Source organism: Cupressus sempervirens, chromosome 2 (genome assembly GCF_028749045.1).
Source record: "Cupressus sempervirens isolate cs-2001-9-10 chromosome 2, ASM2874904v1, whole genome shotgun sequence".
Classification (NCBI taxonomy): domain Eukaryota; kingdom Viridiplantae; phylum Streptophyta; class Pinopsida; order Cupressales; family Cupressaceae; genus Cupressus; species Cupressus sempervirens.
Window position 1 is genome coordinate 41,474,341 of NC_143119.1, and position 27,838 is coordinate 41,502,178.

Here is a 27,838-nt window from a genome sequence, read left to right on the forward strand (position 1 = left end):
AAACAAACTGAGTTAGTCTAAAACTTTAAATAAGTTTAAGAATAGCTGAAACTTGAAAGAAGTAAACAAAAAATGTGTTACGCTATTCATTTTTTGATAAAACTATGAAAATTTGGAAAAAATGCTAAAATAATGGGGTCGGATCTTATTCATTACCTTCTAAAAGGAGTTAGAGTAGACTGAAAATGGTATGATAGAGTTTGTTTAAACTTGGATGCATTTAATACAAGACAAAATGACTTTTTAAAACAAAAGTGAAAATTTTAGAAACTTGCTTGTGAATCTGAATTTGTTTGAAAAATCTCTTCGAATCCACTTCAAATCCACGACAAATCGATCTCGAATACTGCAAATGATGACCTCTCTCCTCCAAAACATTTTTAAGGTCTCCAAAAGTAAATTGGTGTTAAAAAAAAATGTTTTCGCCCTCTGCTGGGCTATCAAACCTTATCAGGTCATGAGTGCGAGAAGTTCTTGATTTATCGCCGCTATTTTGGCATAATATTTGTGCAAAACACTTAGCGATAACTCAAATCTACTCGGCCGTGTATCTTGTAGCAGTTTATTGCCATGCTCGACATCTTCTTGGCGATATTTCAGTGAGATTTTAAACTATGATTTTAATAGTATTTCTTGTCTTATAAATGTGTTTTGATATATCTACACATAAAATTATATATATATCTAAATATTATATATATTTATTAAATATGTAAATCGTTTAATCTATATTATTAATCACCTCCATAATATCATTAGAGTAAAATCTCTCTAATTCGGTTTCCCTCTCTTCCATAGATTTACTTCTATTTCTAATGGTCACTCTTCTTCTATGTTTCCATGTTCTCTCTCTGTTCATTATAGAAACTCTTTCTTTCTCTCTTTAAAATGTTTCTATTTCTCTCTCTTTGTTCGTTATAGAAACATTCTGTTGTATACTTGTATATATAGATCATTTATGATCTCTGTTTAATAACACATTCACTACTTTACCATAATATGATATTAGAGCTATTTTTTTTGAAGAATAATAATTTCATTATTGGAATTTTTTGAGTTGTTTTTCCAAATAGGTTTTGAAAATCTTTAGTTCTTTTTAACTCTGTAGCTAACCCAGTTGTAGAGATATCCCTATTTGCCATTTTGATAAAGAATCAACTTACACATGTTACATACAAAATGAGGGCACAAATCTAGAAATTAAATAAAGAAATCCGTCTTGGGTTTCTGTATATATTTTTCTCTCTAGGCGGCTTTTCTTTTGCAACTTGCACGCTATCTACTTTTCCTCTGCCCGTGCGACCAGTTTCCTCTGGAAAACAATTGGCTTTTTTGGCATTTTTGGCCTGCATTTGACGTTTTTTTTGGTTCATTTTCAACCTATTTTTTTCTGCACATCTTTTGCAAAGGGTGGCGTCTATGGTTTTTACAACCCTTTGTCATTGGTTTTCGGCCAAAACAATTTCGTTTTTCACCATTTTTATAGTCAAATCTGCCACTTTTTTGTTTTTTTAAAAATGACTAGGTTTTCTTTCGAAACTCTTTTTCCATGTCATTTTCAAAACTTTTTGCAACTTCTTGGTGGGTTTTTGCAGATCTCAACTAGGTTGGTCTCTGTTTTTTCTGGGTGTTTCATTTTTGGTGCCTCAATTTTTGGCCCAACAGATTTAGAATCTAATTTCAGCTTCTTTCTGGGCTTTTCAAGCTCTCTTTTGGGTGTTCTTTCATTTTTTCTGAATCTTTCTTGAATCTACCTCGAAGTTCATGCCTCTTCAGATATTCACGTTTTTTGCATAAAAAATGTGCCATGCCATCTCCCACCAATTTTCTCTTGGAAGGCAATCAACGATTCAATAGAAAGAACTACTACACTTGGAAGTAGAGAATGATGATGATCTTTGAGTATTGTTGCCTTGAGGTGCTTGTTTTGGGTACTGACACTTGTGCTATAGTCTACCACATTCCATGCTACCACAGAACATTATTGCAGAACATACAAAAAGGATTCCCCTACAAATTTTCTGTTTTGAAGTTAGATTTGACCATTAAGGGTGGGTATTAGAGTAAAATCTCTTTGATTTTGTTTCTCTCTTCTGTAGATTTACTTCTATATCTATTGGTCACTCTTCTGCTATGTTTCCATATTCTCTTTATGTTCATTATGGAAACTTTCTTTTTCTCTCTTTAGAATGTTTCTATTTAGAAACATTCTTGTGTATACTTGTATATATAGATAATTATGATCTCTGTTTAATAACACATTCATTATTTTACCATAATAAATATATAGACACACACATATATATATACTATATATATGTATGTGTGCATGTATATACACTCACATTTAAAATATAACATATATATATATTTCTAATTATTATTATATATATTTACTAAATATATATATTTTGTATTAAATATAATTAAGAGTACAATATGTAATATAATGTTATACCATCACAGATTCATCGAGACAATACCAAAAACAAAATAGCAGTATAAAGGATTTGTGGCCTTCATAGATCTACCACAATGACACCAAACCAATCGATATAATAAACACACTATTAACTATTATCTAAAGAAGTATTAGTTAAACTCTAATCTAAAATCAATGCAGTCCTTCAGCCCATCAAAATCTTACTCCATCTCTGATCTCATTATATGGGTTACTCAGGGACAACTCCCTTGGAATGGCTTAGAGGTCTAAGGATTGTGCTTACCAAAACAAGAGGGGTACAATTATAATCCTATTATCATGTCCATTGTTTGGAACAATTCTGTCTATGATCTCACCAATGGCTCTATTATCAGTATATCTTAATATTTATTATTATCCGCCTCTTTAATATATATTTACTATATGTGTCTCCAAATTTACTAATATTATATTATTATAATATTATAATATCAAGTTCCATTCTTATTACACCCATAAAGAGCATCCAAATATAGATTCTTATCCTATTCCATGCCTTTGAGGATTATTTCAATCCTTGTTAAATATCACTAAAATTGAATGGTTGCATCTTATTGGGAAGACATATCCTCTTGTCAATAATTAATTAATCTTTCTTTATATGCTACTCTTTATCTTGATATGCACTTTATCTTTTTTTGTTCATCCCTTCCAAATTCTATTCTATTCTCCCTTTCATATCTCATCTTTGATTGAGTCGCATCTTTTCATTTCATGCCTTTTGACCCTTTTGCTTGATAGGAAATGGTGTAGAGTTAGAGGGCAGGCTGGTTTCCAGGTTGATTATCAGACTATGGATCACATTTTCACTTTACGTGCTATTATTGACGAGGCTAGACACAAATCAGAGAAAGTTTACTCCGGCTTTGTTGATTTTTGGAAAGCTTTTGATTTTGTTCCTAGGATGGCTTTATTTCAGAGGCTTCAGGAGATTGGGATTTTTGATATGTTACGACTATCATGAGATTATACGAAACTGTTGTGGGTAGATTCAAAACTCCTGATGGTTTCTCATTTCCGATCCACAACACCATTGGGGTTAAGCAAGGTTGCCCTCTATCTCCCACTTTGTTTGGTTTGTATATTGATGAGCTTGAAGACTTGCTTTCGAAATCTTCACTTCTAGCGGACGGTTGCTTCCTACATCAGGTCTTAATCTCTTTTCTTCTTTTCGCGGATGATGTAGTTCTTTTTGCTTCTTCTGCAGAGAGTAAAAAAGGCTTCTGGATGGTTTGGCTTCCTTTTGTGTTCAAGATAGCTAGCAGTTTACTTGGGTAAGACTCAGATTATGATCTTTAATTGCTTAAAGACTTCTTATCTTCATTTCTTTTTTCAGGGGCAGGAGATTGAGATCACTTCCTCTTATATGTATCTGGGAGTTAAGTTTTTTGGTCCTCACTTGAGTTTGAGACCGACTATTCAGTCTAGAGTTATTAAGGGTATGGGTTCTCTTGCAATGCTTGAGAAGCAGTATTTCAGACACCATTTACAGGATACCTCGTCCAAGTTATCCCTCTTGGACTCCTTTGCTCGACCGATTGTTCTCTATGGCTTAGTGGTCTGGGGGACTTCTCTCCTTAGTTTTGATTGGGCCTCAATTGAGCAGGTTCAGACATTGCTTCTACAATGCATCATTCCATGTCACAAATTTACTCCTCACAATATCATTCTTCCTAAGTTTGGTGCTCATCCCTTCAGTGTGGCGGCTATATTTGATCTGATTTGTTTCCTTCATTGTCTGCGTGTTTTTCCGGATTTGGTTGGTGAGTGTGACAGATGTTCCTATCTGGCATATTGTTGTTCTGTTGCTATTGCACATTCTGATACTAGCTCTTGTGCTCGTTACTGGTATGCATAGGCCTCTTCTCTGTTGAGCTCGATTGGGATTGACATTGATCATCTCCCTCCTTATCAGTTCTCTGAATGCCGCTGCTCATCTTCTCCCTTCTAGATAGGAGTTAAATGAGCATGTCAGACTTGACATTTATAGACAATATATTATTACTACCTGGACTAATCCTCATGTGGCTTACGTCTGAGGATGGCCTTTTATGCGGAGCATTTTCTGGAGATTAGTGATGCGATTATTGTCCATCCTAGTTACCTTTCTCGAAGGTGGAGTCACGCTCTTCGTATCTCTTTGGGGTTTTTTGGAGTTTGTTCTGACCGTCTTCGTGTCTAGACTGACCATCACATCAACAGAGGTGAATAGATCTGTAAGCTGTATACTTTGGCTGAGGTTGAGACAAAGATTCATTTTATTTTTCGATGCCCTATCTTTTATGAGATCAGAGGGAGATTTTATTGCTTATTTCGAGACTTATTTTCTCTTACAACTTTCTTCTGTTATTATGATCAGTGGTGTCTAGTGCTCTATCTTCAGGAGGCTACTTTGTTTTGTGATAGTACTCTTTAGTCACTACTTCCCATCAACATAGCTCGGATCAGCCTACTACTACATTTTTTGCACCTCTATCTCCTTCACTAGGTGTGAAAAGACCGGCTAGTTCTATCAGTGGTCATTCTAGATCGGTTAGACCTCACAGTGGTTTCTTGCATACTCCTCTATGAGTTCTTAGAGATAGTTCAGGGCTCCTATTCACTTATAGTCTTATCCTTCTGTGACTGATTTCATTTTTCCTAGGAAGGACTCCTAGTGTTTCTCTTGTCCTCTCTCTTCTTCTGTTCTTCTTGTTGTTTCTTGTTGTTCGCTTTTCACAGACATCGTTTGGTGTTCCTACTCTTGTCAACTGTCTGGTTGTAAACTCTTAGTCCTATAGACTCTTTGTGCTCTTTTGTTGGACATTAATAATTTTATCTTATCTTATATATTTTAATTTAGATTTAATTAATTTTTTTAATGTTTATGTATACATATATATTCTGATCAGTAAAAGGCATAAGCCATTTTTCTTAATTTGTATAAATATTTACGATTGTTTACATTTTTTATCCCCTTCAAAGTGCAAACACCGGGGGAGAAAGAATGGGGAAAAAAAACCTTGATATAGCCTAGGATTGAAGTCGTCCATACTAGGGGAGGAAGGAAGGCCTCCAATACATGATCAGGAGGGCATACCCTGACTGTACAAGAGCCACAGTAGGTGGCTAAGGTGGCATTCCACTTTTTACATTTTCTTCCATGGAGGACTTTGGGTTTGCATACCTACCCTTCGAAAGGGAAATCTGTGACTACAAGATGTTACAACATCTGAGCTTAGAAACGATGTAGGTGACATGAAGGAAACCTTGTGAGGTAGAAAAGACTCTCCATGGAAACCGCAACTGCACAGACAATTAGAAGAAGACCAAACAAAAGAGCCAACTGGTGGGTGGTGGTGTTAGGAGTCACTATCCCAAGGTTAGTGCCAAAATTGGGGTAATATTTACCATTGTTTCCATCACCCACCCAATTAATTACCTGAGGCAGGGAATATAGAGGAGCTGAAAAAGGGTATAATTGACCATGCTGAGTGATGAATATTGACTGTGGTTATGCTAGCTGGGCTATTCGAAGGTAGAATTAATTACATATGTTGAGGAGATTTCCCATAATGAATTTGAGTTTATATGGGGATGTAGGCTCAGTGCTAATTCACACCAATTCATTATTACGACTTTACACTATTTAATCACCAGAAACATGAGGGCATGATACACGGGTGGGATATCAGACCCCTCATACATGAATATCATAAACATGTCCACTAGAGTTCCTCGAGTAGAAGAATTTTATTGCCCTTTTTATATTTGATGAGCATTGGGCGAGAAGGATTAGTGTTGCCCATTGTCCAATGTAAGGAAGGACAAATGAAGTTCCATCTTTTTCTTTTACACTCAACTTTCAACATTTACATCAACAACCCACACACACTTAAAATTCTCTTATATATAGCTGGGAAAGAGCTACCCCCTCATGGTAGCAGATAGCTCGAAGCATAAGTGCATAATACAGTGACAAGGGAGTGGGGTAGGAAATGGGGAAGATGCCCTTATGCATGAAAGTTCCAAATAATACGAGCAAAGCTCTGGCTACAGAATCCTGTAGTGATAACAAGGCTACTCGGCTACCCTTAAGGGATGAAAATTGAAACATAATCATAATCTTGAACTTATATTTTAAGTGAACTGACTAAAGCTAAACAATTCCATTTGCAGATGATGTTTTACCATCCGAGATAAATTGAGATCCAATATGAACTCGATTGCAACCTTTAAAATAAATCAACCTAATTATACGAGATAAATAACTAAATTACATTAGATGCATTCAGAGTCGGGCATAGCCATTTGAGTAAATAAAAAAGGCCAACTCGAGATACCAAGTTTACCATAAATCATGAGAGAACCAGCCTGCCTAGAGGAGCGATAATAACCTTAATAACTCAAAGGAAATTACCTGTAAAACTTTCTAAAACATGCTTTCAAGAAAAGTAAACCACATGATATTCAAAAAAAAGCTAATGCTAATCTAAACCAATCATCAAAATGTTAGATAGTTTAAACGTGACCATTGGTAACCAGAACCATGAATGAACATAAGCAACCTATGCCCATTTAGTCCTGCAATATAGAGGCAGTTGCGTATCCTCTATAAGAGTAAAAATGATCATAAAATAGTAAGAGAGACCTAGCCTTCCTAGGACCTTTGAAAAACTTCCATAGGTCCTCTTTTACAGGGCCAACCTAGAAGTGAGTCTATATTCAACAAAGATGAATTGGCCTAAGGGGGTGGGGATGAGATAAAATGGATTCCCAGTTATAAGTAACAAAAATAACAAATTACTTTACCCCACATAATGTAACCAATTGTTAATTGTTATAAAGAGTTGTTAGGCCCTTGCTAATACTAAGGTTCTAAAATCCAAAGACTAGCCAAAACTAGACAATATAGTTAGAATTAAATAGATAAACTGTCATAATCATGCTCTCAGAATAAATAAATTACATGAATTCGGACTAGAGAAACTATTGGAAGTAAAAGATAGTATTAAGGAGTCCATATATATAGCCTTGTAAAAGTTTTAGAGCACCACAAAATAATTGAGAGTTTACTTTTTTAACGAGAGTAGAAAACCAAAAGAGAATAAAACCAACGGCTAGTCCCTATTACTCTTCCTCAAAAGAAGAGTTGACCTTGAATTCACCATCATTTACATGGTTTGCAATAAGGAATTTTGGAATACCATGCCACTGTGGAGGGTTACGAATGTTCATGACATCCAAGAGAAGTCACCAGTTCAAACGAATGGAGGGGATCCTTAAGTTGAATTCTAGTTTGTTCTTGATACTAAGGATGGGTTTAACTTCTACTATCCTATCCAGCACCTCGGATTTATAATGCAAAGGTTCGCATCAATGTTTTTCCAGGGTTACACCAAGCTCGACCCCAAATGAGCCTTAAAGAGGCTGTGACACAAATCAAATATTGCCCTTTTGTCTCCACCAACATGCAGAATGGTGAACACGAACATTGCAACAATTTCCGCATTGGATTTAGGCCTCTCTTCCAGTAGACAAAAGTCATTTCCCACAATTTCCCTCGCAACATGCACTATCAAGCTATGGGCAAAGTAGTCATACAACATCAACCTTAAACTCCTTTTCCAGATCCTTCCCCAAAATTGCAGCAGCCGCTTACCCATTTTCATTCTAATGTTGGTGTCCATGATGTTTGGTAAGTGTAAAATGGTTAGGGAAGGGCTATACTAAGAAAAATTGACCCACAAAACGTGTTTGGTGTCCAAATTGGCACAAGAAAAAGGAATAGGACGGGGCGCTGGGTTTGCATTAAATGATGATAATACTTCCGAAGAGAAGGGTCACACATATCTTCGTACTACATGGAGAGAGAGCATAAATTCACCATTCCCAAAAGCAGAGAAACCAACTCAAATTAATGATTATGAGTAATTATTATGAGGGAAGGTATTAAAAAGAGGCAATACAGAGGGAAGAAATGAAGGTGGGATGAATAATATATTTAGGAATTAGCAACTAGCTCATTATGGATATTCAAGGATAAGGGTGCCATCAACCCCCAAACAGTCTAGGGAATCGGCTTTGGAATTTCCCTCTCTATATATGTGGGCAATTTTGTAGGTATGAAGAAGGTCAAGAAATGTCAATGCTCTAGATAACCTAGAATTTAGGGTCCAATTAGGGGTTGATTTTTTCCGAAGGGCATGTAAGATGATTTGGGAGCCCCCTCTATAATCAAATTTTCGATATTTAGGAGTCTACAAATATTTAAACTTTCTACACGAGCTTGTAGTTCAGCTATATTATTGGTGGTGGGATGGATTGGTTTAGTGCCTCAACCACGAATTTTGCCATCCCAATCATGGATGATGAAACCAATCTCATTAGTCCTGGGATTACCTCTCGAGGCTCCATCAAAGTTAAGTTTTGACTAGGAAGGGGGGGTGCGGTGGGGAATCCAGACACAATTTTGTCGACTTAACTTGGTGATGGATCCACCTTTTCCCACACATACAGGAGTAATTAGACCGAATCATTCTTTTTTCACTAGAGTCCCAATCTGTGAAGTTGCCTTCATAATTATTTATGGAGCGAAGTCTATTGTTAATATTTTCTACAATTCTTGCTTCAATCTTATTACATAAGGAGGAGATGCTCATTACAACGTCGTGAAAGATTCTTCGATTGCGTTCCTTCCAAAGTTCCCATATTAAGATTGATGGGGCAGATTTCCACAAAGCATCATACGTGTTTTTGTTGGACTTTGTAGGCCATTCTTTAAGATGGCTTGATAAGTTATTGTGAAGAGCTGATTGGAAATATGGCTTGTCATAGAGCCATATCTAGGTTTGTTGAGCATAAGGACATTGTAGGAGTAGATGATCCTCTGTTTTTTCACGGTCCTTGCATAAGACACACTAGGATGGACCTTCAAAACCTATCTTTCCAAACCAATCTACTGTGAGGATTATATTTTGAGTTGCAGCCTACAAGAACATTCCAGCCTTAGGTAAGCATAATTTCTCCCAACATAAATCTAAGGGGAGCTCTTTGGTTGACCATTGCATTTGGCAAGTAATGTCTTTGTACCCATCTTAGACATTGTAATTGCTAGAATTGGCTCCTGTCCATATCAAAGAATCCTCTTTGGCTTTGGGAAAAATTTGTTGTTCCTTATGTATCGTATCCAGGAGAGCTTTCCCCTTCGGGGGTATGGGGCATCCTCCCATGATTTCCAACTCCAATCAATGACATGGTCATTGTTAGATATTGTAATATAATCACTAAGATGGGGTCCTCATGCTTTTGACATGACGTTGACAATGTTAATAGGGATAATTGATTTGAGTGGGGGGTAGGGGTAACCTCCCCACAAGTCCTCTTAGAACAGGGCAAAGCGACCATTCCCAATGTCCCAAGTTGGGTATTGACTAATGATTTATATGTTGTCTAGCATGAAATTCCAAACACTAGATCCTGTGGGGGAGAGTTTGTTTTTGCAAGACTAAGAGGGTCATTAGGAGAAAGGTAATTATGATAAACTATTTGTGCCCATTTTTTGTTGGATTCTTTGAATAGTCTTTACACCAGTTTAGCACCAAAAGCTTTGCTCTACCATAAAAGCTTTTAGACACCAAGACCCCCGCAAATGGTAGGTTTGCAGATATTATCTCACTTGATAAGGGCCAACTTCTTTTGTTGGGAGACCCGTTGCCCAAAAAAGGTTTTGATCTTCTTTTCCAGCTCAGAGGTGGCTTTGGGGGTTAAAGGGAGGCATGACATTTGATAGGAGGGCAGGGCAGAACATACTGATTTGATCATGGTTAAATGACCTGCATTAGATAGCCATCTTGTTTTCTGCTTGTTCATCTTGTTATCCCTATTTGAGATAATTTGGGACCAGACATTATTTGATTTAGTACCTCTGTCTACAGGCATTCCTAGATATTTGCAAGGGAATGCTCTTATTTTGAAACCCAAGATGTTGCAAATCCTCTCTTCAAGCATTGGATCTGAGTCAATGAAGAAGACTTCTGATCTATTGGCATTAATAATCTGGCCTAAGGCTTTCATATAAATCTCAAGAGTATTCTTGGGCGAGATTGCTTCATTTATAGAGCAAGGAACAGGCATAATGGCATCGTCTGCAAACTATTGATAAGTTATATTCGACACTCCATCACTAACTCTAATGCCATGTAAAATGTCTTGGCCATGAGAGACTTTGACTAGTCTATCAAATGCCTCAACCATAATTGCAAACAAGGGAGAAATAAGGTCCCCTTGCCTAAGGCCTCTAAATACGTCAAAGAAACCTTTTGGAGCACCATTAATGAAGATAGACATTTTAGGAAAGGAGATGCAACTAAAAATGAGATGGTTCCATTGCCTAGAGAAACCTAATGCCTCCATACATTTGCATAAGAATCTCTAATCTCCCTTATCATATGCCTTTTGAATGTTAAGTTTAACTAACATGCATGGGGTTTTGTTTGATAAAATCATATGAATGGGTTCCTAAATGACGATAATCCCATCCATGATAGATCTACTGGGAATGAAACCTGTTCGCTTCTTTGAGATGCTGATAGGGAGAATGAGTTTCAGCCTGTTGGACAAAGCTTTAGTAAGGATCTTGTAGACCGTGTAACGCAAGGCTATAGGCCCCGAAGTCTCCAAAATGTAATGCTTCATTCTTTTTTGGGATAAGGGTGAGAAAGGTGTGATTAATTTCTCTTAGGAGATTGCAAAAGTTTCTGATGCTATCACTGGCTTTCTAGAGCTCATCACTCAAGAAATGCCAACATTTCTGAAGGAATCCATGAAGGTCAGGTGGCTTTTCTGGATGCATCTGAAAGAGGGCCGTTTTTATCTCTTCTTTTGTAACTTTCTTGTTTGGGAATGCATCGTGTTCATTAGTTACCGGTTTGGGAATGTTTTTCAACAATGTTGATTGTGCAATTAGATTGGAGAAGTTCCTATTATTAAGAAAACCCTTGAAGTAATTGATGGCCTCTGAGCCTATAGCCTCAGGTTCTTCCACCATGATTCCTTGGGGGATTTTAATCATTGTGATTCCATCGATTGAATTTCTCATCTTCCACCATGAATTGCCACTTTTGAAAGTTGTGCTATGTTTCTTTCTAGTCTGGCATGTATCACAAGCTTCAAACCACTAAGTCTGAATCCCATGCAATCCAAGGACAAGCTCTTCCCAAGCAAGTTGCGAGAGATAATGCACATTTATGTGCCCATATCGCTGAGGCCAAAGTGAATTGACAGAAGACCACCAAGTAGCTATAGCTAAGTCCCAAGAATCACCATAATCAACAAGTCTGAAAAGAGCATGATCCTCAAGGCCAATTGCAACAACAGACTGAGTCTCCCCATCAATGGTGGTACATTGATGTGAACTGAAAATGACATCCAACCGTGGAGAGTCTTGCAACAACTGATTGACTGAGAGTAGATTAAGTTTCATCCTTGAAACGTAGTATACATCGAGGCAAATGTGATTCCTCCTAGCAAACTAAATCTGAATGTTGCCTTTGCCAACAACAATTTACTCTTCCCCTCCACCAAGAATAATTGAATCAGGAAAAATTTGTAGTTAGTGAACTAGTCTCTTTGGTGGGTGAAATGACGAGAGGCACTTGAATCAATGTACCAAGCAGACAACTTGACATGATCTATAGGTCTTGTAGCCATGAAGGTGTAAAAGGTAGATTTTGTCTACTCAATGTGCTTTGCATTGTATGCTTTGGGCTGCGAACCAGATTGCTTAGAAAAGGCAGCTAAGCGTTTTGGACATTCAACTTTCACATGACCATACTTATGGAAGTAGTTGCATTGAATGTTCTATTTCTTGGAACCTTTTGATGCTGGAGCAAAGGACTTCTGTTGAGAAGACTATTGTGAATGAGACTTGCCCTTATACTTCTGAAAGGATTTAGTAGCAAAGGCTTGCTCTGTGGAGGTGGAGCTAGAAGTACTACTGAACTGTTGTTCCCACCGATCTTGCGGAAGATGAACTGTGCAAAGATCTGTGAACTTCAGATCAACACTAGTATAAGTGATGTTGAGAGTCTCAGTATGATGCTCATAGGACTTGGGTAAACTTTTGACTGTTGTTACCACAATGTCCTCTTCCTCCATCTTGCGTCCAATGGCAAGCAACTGATCATAGATTTCATGAATCTTATTCAGGTGTTCGTGGAGTGATTTCATCTCATCCATGACAATAGTAAACAGAGTGTTCTTGAGAAATAAGGCCCTGCTTTTGTCTGAAGTCTCATGAAGTTTCTTGAGATGCTCCCATATCTTGGTAGTTGTCTTTCCGAATGGAATTTGAGGAGCTGATCATCAAGTACAGATAAGTTGAGAAACATCACTACCTCCCGATGATTTTGATCATATGTATCCTGATCAATACTAGCCATAGTTGAAAAATTCGGTATCGAAAATATCTCGACCAAACCAAATTTTTTGAAAATCTCGGAATCAACAAAAACTTGGCAATAAATTGACACTTTTATCAAACATTTGAAAATATATAAGAAACATTTGAAAATATACAAATTCTTAAAATATTCTTAAAAATGCATACATAAACACCAAATTTGTAGAACATATAATGATTTGAGATATCCTCCATATATCAGTCAAAGTTTTAAGTTAAACAGTAATTCATAGCAACTAAAACTTAGAGATTAACATAGTACTAGAATCTTAAACCAAAAACAAATACATCATCTGGATATAAATAAGTTCAATACATATGGAAGTCAAACTCCATGAAACTAGAACTTTTGAATATATATTAAGTTAAAATTTCAGTATTAATGAAAACTAGAAGTAGCAATCATAAATTGCATCTACGAGTAGAACTCAAAAGAGATCACTACTAATGGGTGGATGGTGTTGAAGTGGTTGTCGTGGCACTAGCAACATCCTCAACAAGTGCCCTAATAGGTGCCTCATGATCGACAAAAGCCTCTGATGGATGACCAAGCTCATGTTCCACCTCATGTGCTACCACATCCACATCCCTATCATCTCTTTATCTCAAACTCAACTAGCTGTTCATCTTTCAACAAAGGATCACCCACATCCATATCTACATCCCGACCTTTCAGGAGGAGCAATCCAATCTTCTTAATACTAATCAATGTCATTCAATTCAAGTGCTTCATATGAAGCTTGCCCTCTCACCTTCTTCTCGTGCAAGAGAAGGTTGTACTTCACATAAACCAAATCATTCAAGTTCTTTTGAGTCAACCTATTACGTTTCTTTTGTGTATGTTCTGAAAAGTACTCCAATTTCTCTCGCAGCTGGAAGCACTACAAGGCTGCAATAAAATTCGAATCGCAAGCTGTTGAAGATTAGGCGTTGTGACACCATAATCTTCCCACCCCAGATCTAGAAAGAATAAAAAGAAAACATATATGATGTGGGAAAACTTCCAATAAACGTCATGAGCAAAATAAACGGTATGATAAAACTAAACACGTGCTCTTTTTTACCTGGCTGCAAGGTGCATCTCCTAAGTTTGCAATCAAGAGAAGAAAATAATGGCCCCTCTTGCCTCGTATAGCTCTTCAACTCATCAAGTATGAGGTCTTGGAGGTTTATGTCAGCAACCAATCTTTGAATACATGTGTCCAAGCCGATTTGAACCTCTTCATTTGCTCTAAAAGTGTTGGAGAAATAGAACTTGGGGTTCAAGTTGTAGGAAGTTCCATGAATATGTTGGTGGAGTTGTCGGTTCCACCTACGATCAATGATGTTCCATATGGGTCTATATTTGGTCTCATTTGACCTATACAAGTGTTGAATGGCCTCTTTGGATCCCAAAGGAGCTAGTCATAAACTACATCGATGTCCAGATACACAACCTTCATGCAATCATCTACCTCCTTAGAATCTCGCAACACATGTAGATCCTATTGTTTTTATGATGAGGCCCTTAACATGGTGAAATTGTAGTCATGTACGACTTAGGCACAACTGAAGAATAAACTCTATTTTCGACCAATTGCGATTGCTCCTACAAGGAATCATTCGTAGCATCTCCATGAAGTTTAACAATTGCTGACAATTTGATTAGTACTCCTATATTCAATGATTGTTAGCATCTGCTGCTTTCACATGCCATAATTGCGACTATTGAACTTCTGACTTCCTTGGGGCAAAATATTTGTCAAAGATGCCATGGCATGTTTTTTAGTGAGAAAACGTGACAGTCTGTAACGACATGTACATTAAGGGAAGAAATTGGAAGACCTAGAAAAATTGAAGAGGTACCCAAAAGAGAGCTTGAAAATCCTAGAAGAAAAATGTTGTTGGATTCTTGATCCGCTGGCTCAAATATCGAGACACAAAAATTAAGGCACCTAGAATAAATAGACGAGAACCTAGTTGAGCTCTCAAAAATCCATCATGAATCTGCTTTCATATTTCACATTCGGCAAAATAGTTGAGAGGTTCAAACGGAACCCTAGTCGGCTGAAAAATCTTCACAAAAAATGGCAGATTGAGTAGTAAAAATTGGTAGACTTTATAATGTCCCTTCTCCCATCTTGAATATTTGATGCTTAAAACCCGTAACAAATGTCAGTAGAAGTAAAAGACAACATAAATATAATTGAGTATAAAAGAATTATTAGAAATGAACAAGATGAATATTATTAAATCATCTAAGTACTAATTCTCCTACTAAACCCACCTAATCCTTTGAAGGAGGCTCTACTTAGATTTATCTAATCTGCTAATGAGAATAATGCTCAGTTGGGAAACCATCATGTTAAGAGCACCTTCTATGGTCTCTGGGATCTCTATTAATGAGTGAACTCATTAACAATACATACTTGGTAGAGATCCCACCTCTAACCAAGCCTCTTGTCTCTAACATATGCATATGATTAACCACTACAATATATATTGTCTCTAAGATGTTGTCTACAAATCTTTGTCTGGGTTCCAATTCGGAATCCCGACATTCAATCAAGAATGCCCTCTAATCTTTGAGTTTTCTTAAAAGAAACTCGACATTCTAATGAAGGCCCTCTACCAAGTTCTTACTTGATCTCTATGAGAACTATAAAGTTCTCATCTTAGTCCTTGATCTTGATAATTTTATCTACCAAATGATTCATATTTATTTATGAAATAAACATATAAAATGAAAACACCTTTGGTTCCCTTTAGTTTTTTACTTTATAGTCCTTCATAAAATATATATTACTTCAAATTCCCAACATTCAATAACTATTAGTTTAGTTTCTTTAGTTTCTCTACTCTGATGGTTTTGTAGTTCAACTCTCTTAGGTATAATTGTTTTTTAACCCTCTCATATTTTATTTATCATCCATGTCCTTTTCAAAGAGTTGAAAAGCTTCATAACCACAATCCTTTTGAAAAGTTACAACCCTTCATAATCACAATTGTTTGAAAAAGTTATAACACTTCATAATCAAAACCCTTTGAAAAGTCACTACACTTCATAATCACAATATTATCAAAAGGTCGCAACACTTCATAATCACAATACTATCAAAAAGTCACAACCTTTCATAATGAGAATCCTTTGGAAAAGTCACAACTTCATAGTTAAAATATTTTGGAAGAGTCATAACCATTCGTAATCACAAGCCTTTCAAAGAGTCACATCCTTTCATCATTAAATTTTTTTGAAAATAAGTCACTTTTCTTCTTCTCATTCCTCTTCTAATAATCCTTCTTTAACTCTTCTCTTCTTCTCTTCTTCCTTACTTTTTAAAATGAACTCTCCTCCCTGTTATACCATAATTTTAAAGAGACATCTTTTTATTACATCTCTTGACTTTTTATTAGATTTTGTTAATTTATATTATATTATTTCTTACTTATCTATTTTTTATTTATTACTATTTATTATTAAATCTTATTTAGAAAGATAATAATCTTTCTACAATATTCTTTTCTGTTTAATTTAATTAATTAATTTATTCATATTTAATTGTTTTAAATATTATACTAAATATTATTTTATTAATAATCTATTATATATGTAATTTTTATTTCTTATTTCTATACTCGAATATGATTTTCTTATCATTATCTATTGAATTATTATTAAAATCATATTTTAAAATGGGGACATGACAGACTTGGGCATAGATAAAAAATAGCAGGTTTTAGAAACTCTAGACACCGTCGCTTGCAGTAGGAGAGGGCCATAGATGTCTGCAAATCCTGCTCACAACTACTGGCAAAAACTAGGCATGACATCAAGCAAAAAATGTAACCATTAACGAAGGACATGGAGTCGCATTTTGGAGAGGGAACAACTAGAAAAAACAGAGTTAACAAAACCCTACAAAGACAAAAGACAAAAGCGCATAGGCAATAGGAATAAACACGTCCAAACAGACCCTCTTCCAAAAACGAATGAGAGTTGCTGGAGATGATTTTCCTAGTGGCAAAAAATTTTAGACCAAGAATGACAAACAAAACGGCACAATTTACATTTGGAAATCTAGGCTGAAAATTATTTTCGAATTTTATCTAATTATTTGCTCATATACCATATTATGGGAAGTAATTGGTAAAATACTTGTTTCAAATTGAGTTTCAACAAATATCAAATGATCAATATATACAAATGAATAAACGATGTTTCCTTTGGAAACAGTTGTCAAGAATAGAAACATCCTATTCTAGCTAATGGATAATTAACACCTAACTAAATATTAGGAATATTCTAATATTGACAATAGATTACAATAGATAACCATTAAATATAAATAGAAACTATCTATTATTGTAATAGTTTCCTCATTCATATTCGTTTCAAGAGTAGTAAGAAAGTATTTATACACCTTTGGTTTTGTTTACTTCTAAAGTGAGGAGCTTTATTCGATGATCATAGTTCATCTTCTACATCTTGTTTCAAGCAACAACCATTAACACAATTGATTACTTGTGGAAAGGCTACATAGCACTTATCCTTTCTCTTTTGGAGGGGATTTCTTCCTCATCTGGAATTGTTTCTTGTGTTGGGAAGTTTGTTTTCTTTTCTCTCTTTTGGGAGGAGTTTTTTTCTACTAGGTTTTCTTGTTTTCTTTGTTGCAAGAGGTTGTTTCGTACATGGGTACTTAATATGACCGTGTAGCCCATCTTTGTCTTCTCATCCACCTAGGCTACGCTTAATAGGGGATGTTAGTGTAGGATTTTCTTTTGTTTTATGTTAGTAGGCATTTATTATTTTTCCTATACGTATATAAATCTTTCTTAGGTTATTTTAGAATGGTTAGGAGAGCACACGGTGTAGTCTTGCATTCACGTGTCATTCATACCCACCTCTGGGTAGTTGAATGTCTCACCCTCTTTTAGACTTATATGCTATCTCCCATAACCATTTCTTTGTCTTTACTTGAGTTGGCATAACTATGTGTTTTGCATTTACACTTCCACCTATTTTGGGCTGTTGGGAGTTAATATAACTATTCAATTTACTTGCAGCTATTTTGCTATATAAACAGCCCTAAGTTCACTAGCTCATCTATTCATGAGTGCTAGTTCAGTGCATCGAGTTTTGTTCATCTCTAGATTTAGTCTTGCTTTCCTTCAGTCACTTTGATGTTGGGTCACTTCACAACTAAATCTAACAACATATGGGCCTAATAATTTCTATAACAAATTTAACATGAGCTGAAAATGATCATTAAGGATTACACCTCTCACCTCAGTTGCAATATTTGAAGTAGATTGTCTCCAAGATGCCCATGCATGATTGAGTATTGTGGAACACAAAGCTCCTTTGACTTCACAAAGATGATCAAGACAATAAAATAAGATGCAATTTGTATATCAACAGATATATAAGCTTCAGCTTGACAATATTTTGATAAATAGCTTGTGTATGGTGTTGGTTACATATGAACGTTTGTATTGTTCTCCCCTTTTATATGTGATTTGAAATCCACTATAACTTTGCCAATGTCTTTGAGTGCATTGTTTAATGAATGCACATACCATGATGTCCAAACTATATTTTTGTACTTTTTTTGCACAGATATAATTATTACATATCAGACAAGGGCAACGTCGATAACACTTGAACTTCATGTGATGCCTCCACCTCCTTAATGCCGTCAGGTAGCTGGTAATGATGAAACTCTTTTTTTTCTCTTGCCTTGAATAATCTATTGACTTAAAAAAAGAGGCCTTTTGTTATATGTTGCCATGATATTAAGTAGTGGGCGATATCTAGTATCTGTCCACCCATCTGTCATAATACTACATTCCTTTGTAACCCACATTCTTTTCATTGGTGCAGTTTGTTGCTTGAATCAATTTTTTTCTTTATCAATCAAAGTAGTGCAAACCTTTTTAGACCCAAGTGGTTTAGATCCAGCTGGTAATAGAAAAGTGAGCAGGTAACATTAACTGGAATTCCATTTGCATAAAAGAACACAACCACTTCATTAACCGCTTGTCAATCTTCAAATAGTCCTCAGATGGGGTTTGAGTTTCCAATGTATTGTCTCTTGTGAGAATGTTGTGCTGGTACATCTCTTGAAGACACATCTACCTTTGACTCTCTATTTGGGCTTTCAGTTGCAGTAAATTCCCTTGTTGAAGCATGTGAGCTGAAATTAGAAATTTTCACATCAGCCTTTTCTTGATCTTTCACAACATTGTTTTGGGATACCTCATTTGGATAAGGATTAGCACCATTTCCAGGTACATGAAGGAAATGAGCTGTCCTCCTCTTGTATGTGCCTTGCTATGCAATTTGACAAAGCTTACATTTGATTATGGCTGTCCCACCTAAACCTTTTGGCCTCAAAATACAATTGTAGTGCATCCATGATGGGTACAAGGCTTGCTTGCCCCCAATTAACATTCAACAAAAAAAATAAATGAAAAAGATGTTAGAACTGTTTGACAAATCATTTGTAAATAAATAAAATATTCTATGTTAAATGAAACTTAAAACAACTATTTCACTTTTTTCATTTTATTATTTTTTTTGACTTTCTAACGTTTTACATAAAACATGTGGAAGGAGTTACTATTAGATAGTAACTATGGGCAAGAAACAAAAAATATCTGGATGAAATTTCCATATAATAGAATACAAAACATTTATAAAAAACACCAAAAGTATAAGTTTGGCATTTGATGATAAGAAAATGGAGGTTGGAATATTACGTAGAATTTTAGAACAGGCCATATGAACAAGAGACAGCCTGAAATACACTAGAAGTTTAGGATTCAATATTGCTTAGACTTTGTGAAATATAGAGTAGACAACTACAAATAAGTTCAGATATTTGAGGTTCCTGACAAAAATTGAGCTATGAACTTGGGAAGATGACCACGCTTTGCTCGCTTGGCCTCCAGTGGCTTCATGGTGGCATTGATGGATTCTTGAGGCAACTGATGTTCATTTTATGTGTTGAGGCATTACATTTTACATTTATTATGTGTTTGTTGTCTGGGTGCTCGCGGTAGATGTGGGGTACTTGTGGGAGATGTCAGGATTCTTGGTGAGAGATGCAGAGGACACCATGATTCTTGGGTGGACCGTCTCCTGTAGACAGGGATGTTTCTACAGGTGTCTTTGGTACCAGAGATGCACCTTCATCTGCAAGACACGTCTCATTGGGCAGGAGACGTATCTCATGGTTACCTTGACAGTAGTTTCAGAGGGTTGTCAAATCTATACTACCTCATTTGTATGCTTATGGTAAATTCGTTTAATTGGTTATTTCCCAAGGTTTATGTAACTCTTTTGGAGAAGTTTATTTGATTGGTTTGTATGAATAGATTCCTTGGTAGTATTAAAGGAACCTATTGCAAAACCACATTTTTTGAGAGAACCAAGAAGCAAGGTTGGTCTATCAGATTTTGTAGATATCCTAGTGGCAATAGCCATGTTTGTTAAAATGCTTGGAGTCATCTTTTGTTAATGAATAACTCATTCTCCTTTAATATTCAGAAATTAAATTCAGTTTATGGCATTAAACGAGTTCCTTTAACAGGGTTGTCTTTTAGATTCAGCGAAACCCTCTTTATTGTTAGGGGAACCTCTGAAATGGTGATCTAATTTAATAAGAATAAGGAGCCAAAGTGACTAAACGTCTCCCAACAAGCTAAAGAAAAAATCAAATTTGTAGCTATTGTGTTAGCACTTTCTATATTTGTTTAACTTCTTGGAAACCTTGACATTCTTTGTGTATGATAGATTCATGTTCTAGTTGCTCTCTTCTTCACAGCATTTCAAAATCTTATTGAAATTCTTTTGTTATTTGAAATGACTAGAAGTTAATTTCCTTGTCAATAAAAGATTTGTTTGAAATTGACTCAGTTTTGTGGATCGTTTTTGCATGATTCGCTTGAGGAACCTATTCAAAAGATCACTAAATCAAAGAAAACGAGGAGAAAGCTTGATGTGACAGATTCTAATGAGGCAAGTGGAAGTGTTTTATTGCACTTTATTTTACTTGGTGATGTTGCAATTACTTATTCTTACAGTAGCCATGCTTGTAAAGAAAAAAATGGTATTCTTAGAAAGGTATATTACATATTTTAGCCAAAATATTCAGGATTAAATCACAAAGCTGTTTTTCAAAACAATATCTCAAAGCATGCTTTCTATAAATAACTTTATTCTTTCGTGGGTGAAAGGGGGTTGTGAATAGGTCGCCTGTCCCAAAAAAGTTAACTTTTTGTATAGGGGATAAAGTCAAAATCAAGAATAATGTGAAAACATACGTAAATTAAATATAGTTTGATAATAATTCAGTAATAGAAGTCCAAAATTAAAACTGGAGTGTTCTTTGTGTGGGGTCCTCCTCCACCAATAACAGTATGGGAGCTGTTTAAGCTGTATCAGTTTTATCAGCTAAAACAAAAAGTGGTAAGTTTACTTGTTCGTTCTATGGGTGTGCTCCTGCCCCCTCTCTCTCATACACTCGCGTGCGTTCATCCTAAGATTCACACCCTCCTCAACATGTCTAATCTGTAATGCGTCTTCCATTAGTATTCTTGCACACTGCTAGTATTTCATAGTGAGATTAAACCATGATAAAAACTATAGTAATTGTCAATTGAACCATTGTAACTATCCATATACAGGATTGTCTATGCAGATTCACCAGGGTCAGGTTATCTTATTTCCTGACAAAGGAGCAGCTTTGAAGATACAGTTCCAACAGTTTCAGCTACATTAAGGACATGATTTCAGAACTTGATGATTAATTTTTTATTAGAATATTATAATGTTTCTTTAATGCTCATATTAGTTAGTCTTTAGTTTATTAATTATTTTTCTATTGGTCTTTAGTTTACGATTGTTTCTTTTAGAAACATCATTCCTGTAAATCTATATAAGGAGATTTAATCTCCTTTGTTTATTTCAACTATGACAACATCGATTTACCATAACATAGTATCAGAGTGGGTCAATGGGATTTCATAAGATTTGGCTTAAAAAATTCAAGCCTTTTTTGATTTGGAATTCTTTCCAGTATTCTTTTTGATTTTTGAAGTGAAAGTCACTAGAGGTATATTATAAATTTTGTGGTTTGTGTTCGAAGATTTTTGCTGAAAATCGCAAGCTTGGTTGAGGGTTTTGATTATGCGATTTCTTGTTTTGGGCTAAAGTTTCTGATTTTTGAAGGTGTAAAGTTTTATAATGCTGTGATCTTTATTGGTGTAAATCTCAATTTTATAAATCTTGTTAAGATACTGTTATTTTATTTCTGAATGTTTATTGATAATTTTAAATAATGTATTGAAACTGTATATATATATATATATCTGATTTTATGTGTTATGATCTGCAAGTGTGAGAGTACGATTTCCACTGTAATTGATCTACTTCACACTGCAGATCATAACATATATATATCAAGTTAAGGGTGCAGTGAGAAGACATGATGAAAGGTCACGTACCAATAACCCAATGACCAAGAGTCGGTTCACAAAGGTTTGAAACAGAAAGCAAGATTAGTTAGCATTCCTTTGTCAACGCTATGCACCATGTAGAGTAATCAGCGGTATTTATGTAACTACATTTTCCATTGATGGTATAAGGTAATACTGATTTATGTGAGCATTGTATGAATCGCAGAATATAATAATTATGTGCTATCGGCATTACTGATTACATTACATTATATAAGTGTTTTAGTCTACTCTTGAGTATATATATATATATATATATATATATATATATATATATATATATATATATATATATATATATATATATATATATATATATTATTATATGTATATAAAAATATGACTACTGTAATCAGTTATGCAAAATTTATTTTAGGATAGTCATGAAAAAATACAGATTCAATTTCTCACAAGCTAACATTCTTAACAGAAGGTTGCATGTGAGTTGCATGTTCTTGCATGTACATTTTGTTACTTGCATGGGCTTGCATGTGCTATTTTACCATATTCTCTTGTTTTGCCACACGAAGACTTTTTTGATGGGTTTTCATAATTTTCCCTCAAATAATCTTAGATTTTGTAATTCGCAAAGTTTTGTGGGATTCTGCATGTTTATAATTTTCTCCTCAAAAATTATCTGTTGGGTTTATAATTTTTCTAATTTAGTTTATGTTGGGCTTTACTATTTTTTCAAAAAAATGAAGCTTTGTATTCTCTGATCCATGTCTCGAATTTTGTAGTCTGGTTTTGATTGATTTTTCACCTCAAGAATTGTCTAGTTTTCACAAATTTTCTTCTAAAGAATTGTTTCTTTTTACAATTTATTTTGGGTATCATTGTCATTTGCAAGTTTGAGGGTTTGCCAGTTTTTCCTCAAAATCGTGCTAGCTATTCTCATTGTTTGTCTCTATCTCCAAGGAAGAGGAGCTTTGTTATCCAACATCAGTTTGGATGTTTTTGTGATGATTTCTGTTCAAATGTTTTGTTGATTTTGGAGGGTTAGTGGCATAATCATCTTCACCCTTGTGAGCATCACCTAGATCCAATGACTGCTAAGTGTTCCATTTATTCTCATGAGAGATGGATTCATGTTGAATCACTACTCATGAAACATGAATCAATGAGTTTGACTCAAAATCAAACAGTTAAATCCTGATAGCAATATCACAACATTGATTTACCGTAACAGTTTCATCCCTTTCAGCATAGAAGAAGAACAAAAATTGATGGATATTTATAGCACGGTGTTTGTGTTAGATCCAACAATAGAGGAGAAAATTTTGGATTTTGAGATTTGTACACCACATATTGAATTGTTCTTTATAAGTTTGTTAATAAATTTTTTTCAAAATTTGCATATACAAAGTTCTACACCTTATGAAAATCGTGTCTATAATATAGAACTGTTGCCAAGAACAGACAAAGATTTTTGAGGTTGGAAAATTCATGAGTATAGTCAAAATCATGTGCCAAGCTATATGTATAAAAGTTTAAAAAATGAATGTATTATACAAAGTGCAAAATGTGACTATCAATAGTCAAGTGGCTTAGGAAGAAGCCAAGTAAGTTTGAAAAGAGACCTAAAAGGAAATGTTTGTAGGTATGTATATACTATAGGCACATGATGGACGAAGGAGAACATAGTGATTATCATGAAACCATGTGCATATTATTTAGAGAAGATCACAAAAGAGTTGGTTTTCATATTTGACCTAGCATGTACAATTGTAGCATTACCACATATTTGAAGTATAACATTTGTTATATTACAAGATTCAATTTGAGCCTTTTTATAAAAAGCATGACTATGAGTGATTAGGGGAAAAGTCTAGCCTTTTGTTGATGGTTGAGATTTTCAGGCTAACCATATTGAGAAGTATGTGGTTAGAATTGTTGGTTCTTTAATACCACAATTAAGATAGACAACAAAAAGAACAAAGAAGAAGAACACAAAGACATCAGTGCCTTGGGGAAAGGCTCCAACTCGTGGGAGAAAAACCCAACAAAAGTCTCATTTTATTAATAATGAATCATAAGAAGATTGATAAACAATAGTCCAAAACTATAACAATAAATTGAAACAATGATAACAAGCTCCTATGAAAATTTTATCTGTGAAAATATAAAATATACTCTTATAACATAAACACCCAACATAGAAACTTGAACCAACGAACTCCAAATGTTGTTCTACTGATTGACATATATATGAATATGCAAGGAAGAGAAGGACATCCAAACAATGAAGAGTCAACTGAGACCTTTAAAATGCTTGCGCTTACAATTGAATTGACTACCAATCCAAGGTGGATTGACTTTTGTTACAGATAAATAATGACTTCATTTTCTTCAAGTGCCTGTTGAAACAAGGAAGCTGCTAACAATGAACTAGAAACATCTGATCAATAGCTATAAATAGAGATGGCTATCACATAAATTGGGAGAAAGATAACTCTTGAAGCTATATCTCCAACACTCCCTCTTAGCTAGGGAGGTATCTTTGTAGATATCCGTGTCATGGAATCGCTCAACATGACACCTATAGTGGCTACACTCATTTTTGGAAAAGATTTATATCAGGGAAAATCTCTCAAAGTGACAATGTCATGGAATCACTCAAAATGATGTCGACTATGGCTACTTTAGTTCGCAGAAAGAAACATATACACAAGCTCACATCCAGGAGTCACTCAACGAGATTTCGTTGTGGAATCTTGCAACATGATGTTCACCATGGCTACCTCCATGTGTGGAAAGGTGCATATGGACAAGTGCCCATTAGGAAACCACTCAACGTGGCATCGTCATGGAATTTCTCAACATGACGTCCACCATGGTTACTCTCACATGTGTGGAAATGAGCACATTGTTCAAGGGCGTTAACCTGACATTTCTCCATTTCAAAAAATGTGCATTAAAGAGCAACATATGTGGAGGCATTTCACCTTATATTTCTCCATCTTAGAGAAATATGAATTGAAGAGAAACATCTCTGAAAGGCTTTCACCTCATATTTCTCCATCTTAAAGAAATATGCACTAAAGAGAAATTGATGCCGAGAATCCCTCTTAGAAAGAGCAACATTCTCACATTGCAATGACAAAGATCTCACAACTTTGATTATGACAATAAATTACAATTGGCTCCAATGTTTGACCAAACAAGGAGCTTTCAAAGCCATAGTACTTCTTGAGCTTGTTGATCCTCTATGAAGGACTTGGCACTCTCCATCTGTATCTCAAGCTCCCTTTGAATCTTCTTGAACCTAAAGAAATCCTTCTTCTTTATCTCGTCAAGCTCTTCCTATAAGTAATTAATTGTATTCTTCAGTCTTGATTTCATCATATTCTTTAGTGCATTCACCCTTTGGTTGTCTCAATGGCCTATAGATTGAATCTTTGTTTTTTTTTTTGATTGTAAGCTAGACAATATTTTGGAAATGCTTTGCCGAACTCAAAGAAATAATTCATAGATTGCAATCACATCTAGATACAAGCCAAGTGTTTGTAAGTTCTTGCCTAGAACTCATGCATATGTAGAGCCTCTGTTGATGAGACTCGATTCCATCTTGAGTAGCTGGTATAGGTAGTAAACACAAATGCCTAATGTGGCGACTCTCTTCATTCTACCAACGTTTTCTTCATAATGCCAACTCAAATATTTTGGAATTATATCAATGTGTTGTCTCTACACACATACAATTTCCATTGCCAACATTAGTCCTATAAACATTTAGGCAACCATTTTCTCAGAAAGCTTGGGCCATAACTAATAATCCTAGGAACTTGTGGGCAAATTCATCCATGGTTACTATTTGTTTGAGGTAGGCCAACGCAGGATTGAGCAGTTTCCTTTTGTGACCCATCAAAGTATGCTAGTGATACTTTTTCTTATTTATGTTTAACGTCTTTGTTTTCATGTTTTTTATTTTTGTTTGCTATTGTTTTTGTTTCATAATACTCTTTAAAGGGAATAAGATTTCTGATTTCTAGATCCATCCTTGTGTATGTTTGTGCAATTTCTTCCGCACCATTTATGGTTGATTCCCCTTCTGTGACCAGCTCCTCGCTTGGAAGAAACCAAGGGATGTTGTCTTGGGGAAATAAATCTTGTTTCAAAGGTTCATTTTTCAGAGTGAGCATCCATCCCTGTATTTGGATTGGTCCTTTCATTATCAATCTTATTACTTAGGTTTTCTATGGCTTCAAGTATCATTTTATTGTTGCTCTCAAACCTTTCATTGGTTTGTTATAGAGCTTATTAATTCTTGTGTGAGTTGTTTTGCTGTTGCTCTCTGGTGTGTGGATAGGTTTGTGTGAGACAATCTCCACAGGATGGCAAGATTATGCTTGGATAATACTGTAATGCCCTTGCTACTAGTTTTTTCCTGGGATAGTTAATTCATGCAAAAGGAATGTTAAAAACAATAATAATTCTAAATATAAGGTTCTACCCTCTATCCTAACCCCAACCTTAAAGACCTCTCCAAATCGGGATTACTAACCCACCTGAGGATCTTCGGGTTTTGAACGATATAATATCGATTCTAGTACCATCCTCGGTTCTCCTCCTCCTCAAGAGTGCTCCCTCTAAAGTTCTTCTTGAAAGACGTAACTCCTATCCAAGACGCTTATCACATATGCATATGTTGACATCATTGTAATGTTTTGGCCATGAAGATTGCATTATCCTCACTCATGTCAGTCAAATAGAGACTATGCTCGTATATCGACATTAAGGAGATGATGTAAATCTAAGATCTCTCTCTTCCCTTGAAAGGGACTCTCTTGATCTTTATTAAATAATAATGACCATTCAATAACCATTAATCATGTGTATTATTCATTTAAGAAGTTCACCTTTACACACACACACATATATATAAACTTTCTTTTAAACATAAATTCATGGGAAAGAGTTAATGTTGTCAATGTATATATAATTTATACCTTGTCTTTTTTACCTTGTTTGGCCCACTGAATACTCCATGTACTTAGCGCTCGCTTTCTTCTGTAAATGTATTCCATGTATGACTCAGTGTATTCCTCATCGGTTGACACTTGAGTATCTCAGCTTTAGATTAGTCGCTTTATTTCATTTCTCCTCATTATCCTATGTGATCGTCCTTCATGCCTCCATGTCAAACAAGCCTTTATCCTTAAATGGTTGCCTTGACCCCACTGAGCAACATGTCTTATCATGACAACTTGTTGAGTTGGCATTTAATAATTTGTTATGTGTCTGTATCTCTGCATGACTGATTAGTCGGTATTACTATTGGTTTCAAATTTGAGAATAGTAATGTTGTTATTGATATTGCGTATGGTTTATTGGTCTAATATTAGTGTGGTTTAAATATGAGTAATATCGAACACTGTTTATTCTATTATTAATGTTTATTTGTCTAATATCAATGT

General features: G+C 35.2%; 1 protein-coding gene across 5 annotated transcripts in view; it reads left to right on the forward strand.

Annotated features, from left to right (window-relative positions):
* Nucleotides 1-27,838, forward strand: part of LOC149570972 (uncharacterized) — a 219,804-nt gene that overhangs the window by 69,229 nt on the left and 122,737 nt on the right. For all 5 annotated transcript variants that reach the window (XM_089812515.1, XM_089812516.1, XM_089812517.1 and 2 more), the window contains one exon: nt 20,821-20,922. In XM_089812515.1, the coding sequence (XP_089668641.1) occupies nt 20,821-20,922 (102 nt within the window). The remainder of the gene's footprint in view (nt 1-20,820; nt 20,923-27,838) is intronic.